Below are 9,683 nucleotides of genomic sequence, written 5' to 3' on the forward strand. Positions count from 1 at the left end.
TGAAAGACTGAGAAGTTTACACAAATATTAGAATCATTTGGAATACCTCATATAATCCAGCAAAACTTAACTCAAGACTTTAGAATAAACTTTAAATTGAAGGAATTGTACAATTTGTAAAATTTTCTAATTAAAATTGTGAAGGAAGATGTAAATATTAAATAATCGATTAAATTTAAGAATTTGGAAGAAAATAACTAAAGATTTAAAAACTTTTGGTATGCTTACAAAATGTATATTTGTAATTGCTTAGCTCCTGAGAAACAGGATGCCCATCCTTTATGCTAATAACAATTAATAATAATAATTATTATTATTTATAATAATAAATATGGACAACTAGAAAAAAATAAAGTTACATGCTATATTAATACATAATTTTTTTTTAATTTTGAAAGAATTTAGCATAAAATTTATTTAAATTCAAATTGAATCATGATATATCATTATTAAAGCTAATAATTAACAATAGTAAATTTTATTCATTGCTTTTGTGTGTTTTAACCAAAATTCTAAGCATAAAAAAAATAACCTTATTTTCACACCAGCAAATAATTTTAATGAATATCCAAATTTCATTCATCAAATTCAGTTTTTGTGAATAGTTTTTTGAGGAATTCCAAGCAAACTTCCAATCATTTAATACTCAAACGATTGGAGAATTTTAATAGAAATTAAAAATAAATAATATTTCCTTGTTAAAACTATATTTAATTTTTAATAGTTGTTTACAGTATAATTAACAATATATTTGTACAAATTAAAGAAATAGAATAATTAAATAATATATAATATGCATAAGTACTAAACAGAATTGTAATCAAAAACTAACCATAGCAAAAATTTCTTTTGAATAATAAATAATAATACAGATCATATTTTTCATATGATATGCAAAATTAGAGTGTATCAACCAACCAATTTTTGCAAATTACATAGATAACTTACCCAACAATAGGTGTACTAAAATCAATTTTATTTTCTGCAATAGCTAAAAACTTAGCCAAGTTTTCCTGTGGACGCAATAAATATTTCAGAAACTGTCCAATCCACCAAACTGCAGGATTACCATGAAGACGTATTAACCTCTCTGATAAATCTTTTGGAATAGATAATGGTAAAGCAGCAGGCCTTGGTCTAACATTATCAATTATTGGTAAATCAATAATTTGTGTATCATCAGTACCTAAAAAAGTAAATAATTTATTGCTATCAATAATTTTAAGGTTTTAAAAGTTCAATCTATACACACTATATATATATTGTACTTTCATGGTTTCATATATTGTACTTTCATGGTTATATATATTGTACTTTCAATTTCTGATTTCATGGTCTCCCCAGATAGACTGGCATGCCAGTCTATCTGGGGAGCAATATAAAGCCCAGCAAGTTATGTCATGTAAAAACAAACAAGTTTTTATTCTAAAACTGTGAAACTGTCAGCATTACATCAAAAAATCACAATTATATGTTTAATTTCTTCATTTTGTCTTCTTTCTAACAATATAAAATACTCTTGGAATTCTGAAAGTGCTTTTTTTGTACATATTTTATTGTTATTTGATTCAAAATGCAAAAATAAACATTAAATTTAAGAAACTCTCTGTAAATTATATCAACTTACAACCATTTAACATCTGCTTTATGTGAAATTTGAGAGGAAGGTGTTATTTTTAAGGTCAGGATAGATGATCAGTGTAGCCCACACTGACCTACTACTACTGTCAGTAAGTTGTTAATTGTTTTATTGTCTAGTAAATGAAAATGCCCTTCCTGATTTTAAGTCAAATTACAATATTGTTATTTTATTGAATTACTCCAAGAATGTTGTCTTCTTTTTATTATAACATCATTATTTTTGATATCATTATCTAAGAATTGATTTATATAAAAAATGTAAGCCTCTGAGCCTTATAAATGAAATTCCAGCATAGTTTAATACAGATAAAATACAAATACTTTCAATTTAAATAGATCTTCAGGTGAATGTGTTCCAAAATGGAACATTTATACGCACATTAAACTATCCTGAAATTTCATTTATAAGGATCAGAGGTTTGAGTTTTTTATGGCATACTTTATTCCAGCCTTACATTGTTTGAACTAAGAATTGATCTATCTAATTTTAAAAAACAATTTAACTTTTAATTAATAACAAAAGTTTTAGTAATAATGGAATATTTATATGATCAAAATATTCTTTTTCAAATTTTATCAAAAACACATACAGTAGTATATCATATAAAACACTCATACAATACTTTTATTTGTTGTATGTCTACTTTAAAACTTTACAAATATTAAATAAAAACACAAGCTAAATAAAAATGCTTTTCAATATTGGAAAAGTAGAAAATGAGGAATAGAAACAACAATGTACATTATAACTTATTGAAAGTCATATGAATGCTTTCTCTATACATAATGATACCTGTATGCCTATAACAAAAAAGCTCCGAAATATCTTAATGTATCACAGAAATTATGCAGAAAACATAGGATATGTTAGAATTCTACAGGACATTTTGAATTAGAGAATATTTGAAAATATTGCTTCATACACAATGTAGCAATATCTTGGATGTTGTATAACCAGCATTGTGTACTGCTGTAACAACCTGACTCAATTCTTTGTATGTAAGTGAGGGTGACAAAGCTACAAATATGCCCTGCATCATGAATTTGGATGGTATACAACATCCAAGTTCAAGTACATCAATAATCTTGTTTACAGCTCTTTTCCCACTAGTAGCAATATCTTTTTTAGTATTTTTTTATTATATTTTTTTGCAATTATTTTATTCTACATGGCTAGATAAGATAAATATAAAAACTTTCCTTGATATTCCAGTATTTCCTAAAGTTTTAAGATGCACTGTGGATTTGAATTAAATTTTAAGTTATTTTATGTATGAAAAAACTAAATTTTACAAGTAAAAAGCTAGAAAAATGATACAAATGCCATGAAAAAATATTTCACAATGCATTTCTATGCTCTTCTGCATACACAGTAACCACTGTATTTTGTTTTAATTTCTGCATCACAATGTCATCTTAAAACACAAGTTAAGCAAGACAATTTAAAAAGGGGTTTAAACTAAACAAATAATATCAAATTACTGAATTGAGGAAACCAACCACTTTTATTACCGTAACATTTTTGACTTACAACAAATCATCAGCATTTCAAATGTTGGAAATGCTGCTTACGCAGTCATTTCATGTTATTCATTCAATTATGGTGCCAAGTTTAAAAATGGCAGTTAATTAAGTTTAAATTAAATACTCATTACCAGCAAAGCTGATTTGAACTGATGTAACTATTGAGCAGTAAAGCAAAAATGTCTTTTATTAATGCATAACACATACTGTAATCTGCTTGTGAGAATTTGTGATTATTGTTTTAGATTGCAAATGTAAGAATCGTCTCTATTCTGAACAAGAAAAACAAGTAAAAATGTACATCTTAAAATCAAGGAAATATGGTATTTTCACCTTTTGTATAGTATCTTTGAGCTCTCTTGATGTAGTTGTTTAAATTTCTCTTTGCAAGAATGAATTATCTCATTTCATGATTGTAAAAGAGCTCATGTTGTAAACACTTATTTTATTTTTAGTTAAGTATCTTATCTGTTTTTTCACAATTTTAAACTAACTGGATATTTATTGATCAAGTATATGTGAACTTTCATTCAATATTGCACTAGAAACTTGATACTAGAAGCTAGAACTAGAAAATATTTATATATTTTAAAACTATTACCAGGCCAAGCTGATCTAGTTTTCCCAGTATCCTCCAAACATGTTTCACTAAGAGGAAGGAAAACAGTTTCCCATCCTTTTTGAGCATATCTCCAATTATGCGAGCGTAAAATCAATGTACGTTCAGTCGAATATGCAACAATAAAGCAATAAACTGCATGATGTACTTGGCAACCATATCCACATCCTTTTAAAAAAAGAATACTTTAAAAAAATTTCTTTAATAATCAAAAATCAAAGTAATCAATTTTGTCCTAAATTAGAGCACAGAAATTTTGTTTTAATACCTTTATTCAAGTTGCACACTAATTTTCTTGCTGAACTGCAATCCTTTGGATTCTGAAAGAAAATTTTAATTAACAGTACTCAATATTGAAATTTTAATTTTATTAAAACAGATTAAAATGTTTCTTACTTGTAAATAACGAAGACGAAGTTGAACAATATTGCTCAGTTCCTCTGCTTCTTTAATCCTCCATTCATTTAATCCATCCAATCCAGCTAATATTTCTGAATCAATAAGTATTGTTCTGGAAAACAATTTTTTCCCAGATATCAAAAAGAAAGATTGCACTGAAAACAAGATCTTTCTCAAATACATTAATCATATTAATAATATGTAATTTTTTTTTGTTACTAATTGAAAGAAGTTAGCAACTAAAAGCTAATGAACACATTATTAGAATATATTTTTATATAATCAAAACAATTTTCAAAGACTTCTCATATTGTGAATTTGTTCTAAATAGTTAACTTGAACTATTCAACTATATTATTCTAATATAACTTGTTTAGAATAATAGTAGAAATGATATGATAGGTTTTCACTTAAGAATATAATTATGAGTTTCCTAATTTAAATTATGTTATAAATTTTAATTTTTTAAAAATCTTATTATGTTATGAGGATAGTAATTCATTAGCAAAAGCATATATTGTGTATTTTGAATATTCTCATTTAAACACAATGAAACTGAACAAGGTAGATTATATTGATGCTCTTTTCATATAAATAATTAAGAAAATGGAATTGCTTATATCCTGGTTTACTATTAAGTATTTTATACTTGTTTTTTTTATTTTAATTTAGAATAGCAAAATATAATTCAGCTACATTTTTAATGAAGTTTTGTAATTATTAATATTGAATTTGACATATCAGCATTGGAAAATTTTGATTAAACTCAAACTATTCAAACATAAATTAAATAATGAATATCTAGGCATGTGCTCTTTTTTTACATTAATTTTACAGTCCTTTTTCATTGAAAAATATTGCTTCTGTGATTAGAACTATAATTATTTATTGAGCTAAATAAACTCAAAGCAGCAAAGTTAATCTGAAATATTCTTATTTATTCTGTTAAGTTAGAAAAAACAAAATTTAACATTCAATTACTTTCTTTCCCAGCTGTTATATGTAACAGAGGGAAAGTATGGTGATTGGTAAAAAGTGACCTCCAAGATTTTTTCATTTTTGGACTCAGGACACCTTGAAATATTGAAATGCAAAAAATTTGGTGGGGTTTTTTCTGTATGTATGGATGGATATTAGTGTGTGGGGAGCACAATTTTGTTCACCCCGTTTGATATTAAATAACTCTTGGGCTTTTTATTAAAAAATTCTGAAATTTTGCAGGAAGGTTTGTTTATGAGGGGAATCAATGCTATTAAATTTTGGTGGTTAAACATCGAGGAGGTGGGGAGATAATAGGGGTTGTGTTTATCTCCAGTAAGGTTGAACTTAATGACAATTTTACTTGTTATTAGCATTTACACTTTTTTATAAAACTCATCCCTACCCTCAAAATTAAGCTTTTGCCATTTTATAATAGTTAAAATATAAAAGGTTTTTAAATAAAATATGATAACAGATGGCACCACCAAAATTTTAAATGTTGCCAGGAAAGTTGAGCAACTCATTGCTGGTTTAATTTTATTATCATTTGTAAAAATAATGTTATTTTTACATTAATTTTCTATGATCCTGAATATTATATTGTAGTGGCTCAAATATTAGTCTATATTTTTACCCCAGTTTAAAAGGAATAAAAAATAGCTCTTGATATATATTTGAGTCTCAACTTATATTCAAGTCAAATTAAAATTCTATTTAATTTCAATAACCATCCATGGTACTGTACATATTTAGAGTTAAAGCAATGCTAAAATTTGATATGTCAATTGTTTAGCAATGCTCAAATGCCAGCCAAGTTGTAATCTGTCATGCTGTAGTCCACAAACTGCGCATGAGAATTATCTTCACCACTTTTATCCTAGTTACACCCTGACTCAGCTACTTACAGAACACAAAACTTTAAGCAATACTTACATAGATTTAACCTTGGGAACAATCCACAATGCAATTGTGGTATTCAGGACCAAACATCACTTCACTTAGTTTTTCGCTACAAATAGGTACAATCACATTAGGGATAGCTTAATGAGAGCTGCTATTCTTGAAAGGTACAACAAGCCTTGCAACCCACACCAACTCATTCACATGTGTACAATGTTCCATCATATACTCACATTCATATCCCTTAGTGGGGCTTTTGAGAGCACTCACTCCGGGGTACACATGGCAATTAGCTTTCCTTTGCTTTGTTTCAAGTGTCATGATATAGCTGCCTTTTAACTTTGTATTTTAATTCTTATTTTCTGTCTTTTTTCAGTCTAAATTCAGTTAGTCCTAGTTGTAAGTTATATTAAGGACTCTTAGCTTGGTTTCTGTTAGGTTATGATAGGTTAGATTAAAGTAAATTAGGGTTTGTTAGCAGCTTTAGTCATCTGGTCAGGTTTCTTCTAAGTTATGGTAGGTTAGTTTAGTTAGTAAGTTAATGTTTGAAAAAAAAAATAATAATAATAATAATAAAATAAAAAATAAAATTGGGGTCTTGCTCATTTGTCTCTGTCAGTCTGTTCATCTTGTCTAGTTTGTCATGTGTTCGTTTGCTTTTCACATTGTCTGTCTAGTTGTTACATAGTATTAAGATTTGCAATCGTGTTCAGTTTTATTAGTATTAAGTAGATATAAGTCTTCCTACTAATAGTCACTTGGCACTAACTTCTACACTTATGAGGAGATCTTACGGTCTAAGAAATTCAGTTCGGGACTTCACAGGTTAGTAGTATACCACCCAGAAGAATTGTAAAGTGCACTAGCCAGAAGAATCTGAGAAAAAGGGCTCTAAAGTTTTATGCACAGCTCATATACTGGATGATTTTACACTATGGCAGCACAGCAAAATGGCTGAGTCTGTAGCAAACTCGCTTGTCATGCATGCAATCTAGACTCAATCTCTTACCTTCAGCTGACCTTTTTTTTTTTGTTTTTAATTGTTTTAAAAATTATAACAACTTTTAAATAAAGTTAATGACCTAAAAATATTATCAATTAAATCATAAATAATTTTATTTTATTTATGAAATGACTGTTACAGCTAATTAAAATGTGAATTAAAGATAATATTTTATTTAATAAGTTGAATAATTTCAAATGCATTTTTAATGGAGGTAAATGAAAACTTTAATTACCACTATAACAAATTTTTGGGTAGGGTTTCATTTATATAAAAACTTCTACAATATCATATTTATTTGTCAATTTTTTATTTTGCATACAAGCACCAGAATGATAATTATCATAAAAACATTAAAAACAAACTATTTTGACATCTTGCACATTTACGATGGACGATTGTTTACACGAACAACCTTTTTTAAAAGATCTGTTGAAAAACATACTTCATTTACATTAATGAAAATTTCTCTTCATTAGAAAGCCTGGAAGTGTACCAGACATACCAGATCATTTTATTAAAAATTGGCGATGACAGTTGATGATGCATTATTGATTGTATTTTTATACAGTCTTCACAGGAATTTATTTCTCTATTATTTTCAATCATAATATTTTTAGGTCATTAACTTTATTTAAAAGTTATAATTTTCAAAACAATTTAAAACAAAAACAAAAAGCCAAAGGTAGGATCAAATCTAGATCCCCTGCGTGGCAAGTGAGTTTGCTACAGACTCAACCATTTCGCTGTGCTGCCATAGTGTAAAATCAACCAGTACGAGATGCACTTAAAACTTTAGAGCCTTTTTTCTCGGAATCTTCTGGCTAGTGCGCTTTACAATTCTTCTGGATGGACACTCAAGGTATACTACTAACCTGCAAAGTTTCATCCTGTACTGAATTTCCAAGACTGTAAGGTCCCCTTGTTAGCTATTCATGGCAACACTCAATTATTGATGTTTGCTACACTCAGGTTTTCTTTTAGACCCATCAGCGGACTACAGCCTTGCAGCCTAAAAACTGCACACCAACATCAACATAAGGGTACTGTAGTCATTAGTACGCCGTTCAGAGGGATCCTACCTTTCTCTCTACTGTCTATCTCCTCTCCCTCCTTCTTCCCCTTACCCTCTTTCTGCCAACTTTAGGGGTATACAAAAAAAATTAATAATGGTGGATGTGGGCATACAGTAAGAATATTCAGATTCTATGTTGAGGTCTTTGGCAACGTTGTGGCACTCGACACTTAGTATTTATCTATGCCCTCCCTCCAATGCTTTTCAATTTAAAAAACTTTTTTTTACATGTAATTGTATAGTGTTGTATAACTGACCAAGGTGGCAATGTTTGATGAACACACAAAATAAAACTTAGTGAAAATAAGAAATGAGAAATAAAACTTAGAAAAATGGACTGCCAAGGGGTATGCAAGTCAAAAACAATTGGGAACTGCTGTTCTATTAGATAAAACTATATCAAGAGTTTGTAATAAAAAATTATTAAATTACTATTTTAAAAACGTAGTTATAAAAACTTCAAGTTTTATCCTTCTAATATGTATTTTGATTCAATTTTCATAAATAATCACCTAAAAACAATTTTATTTCAATTTTTTTAAATCAATGGACTAAAAAAATTTATCAATATATTCAAGTTTTGAAAAATTATATATTGACTAATATAATTAATCAAAAAAGTTAGAAGTAAGACTGAATGACAAATGTGATACTTAATAAAAACTATAATTTATATTAGAAATTGCTATAAAAATGTAATTAATGAATGTATTAAACCTTGTCAATTAAATTTTGAAATTATGTATTTTGGCATTAAATGCACTATTTGCTTATATGTATTTAATATTGAATATTGAAATGTTATTAAAAGACTGTTTTATCAACTGCAATATTAAATAATAAAACTCCCTTTTAAGAGTTATTAAATAAAGTGATTTGCAAATTTTTTAAGTGTGTCTATAGTTGCTTCAGAAAAAGTTTAAAATTTTTAACCTTCTAATATAAATAATGTTTTATCCCTAACAAATAAACAACTTAAAAATTGAGTAAAACAAATAGATTTGGAAGATTATGTTTTACTTGCTAGTTATTATTACAAATTATATTTGAAATAATAATTTAGTAAATAAATTACCAAATGATCGCCTAAATATCGGGCTATAATATGGCTAATTAAATGATTGGAATAAAGTACAGTTTAACCTGCTTATAACGTCATCCATGGGACCAGCAATTTTTTGACATTATAACCGAGTGTCGTTATCTGCGGGGTCATAATTTCAGTCCCATAAAAGTATCAAGTCTGTTTAAGAATCTATTATAAAATTCATCTAATTTAATATCGTATGTATAAAAGTGCAAACTAAATATTTAAATCAACTTTATTTACATTATTATGTCTAAATTTACAACGATGTAATTAAAAATTTCAAAAATTATTTTTTATAAGAAATTTTTATTTGTCAAGTTTCGATAATGGCGGCACTTTCGGTTTTAACGCCTGGATGATAATTTTCTCGTTTCTTGCTTATCTATCAATGGACATGAAGTCCAATATATTTCACTTTTAGGTTAAATTAATGTATATCAATTAAAAAGAA

General features: G+C 27.4%; 1 protein-coding gene across 1 annotated transcript in view; it reads right to left on the reverse strand.

The window, feature by feature from the left end:
• LOC111638537 (alpha-(1,6)-fucosyltransferase-like) overlaps positions 1-6,385 on the reverse strand; it is a 33,795-nt gene extending 27,410 nt beyond the window's left edge. The window contains exons 1-5 of the mRNA XM_023384254.1: positions 6,298-6,385; positions 4,181-4,338; positions 4,053-4,104; positions 3,767-3,952; positions 949-1,186 (exon numbers count right to left, since the gene is read on the reverse strand). Coding sequence (XP_023240022.1) covers positions 949-1,186; positions 3,767-3,952; positions 4,053-4,104; positions 4,181-4,338; positions 6,298-6,385 — 722 coding nt within the window. The remainder of the gene's footprint in view (positions 1-948; positions 1,187-3,766; positions 3,953-4,052; positions 4,105-4,180; positions 4,339-6,297) is intronic.
• Positions 6,386-9,683: the final 3,298 nt, after the last annotated feature.

This window comes from Centruroides sculpturatus, unplaced genomic scaffold (assembly GCF_000671375.1).
Source record: "Centruroides sculpturatus isolate CEXI.00-Female unplaced genomic scaffold, Cexi_2.0 scaffold1167, whole genome shotgun sequence".
NCBI classification, from domain to species: domain Eukaryota; kingdom Metazoa; phylum Arthropoda; class Arachnida; order Scorpiones; family Buthidae; genus Centruroides; species Centruroides sculpturatus.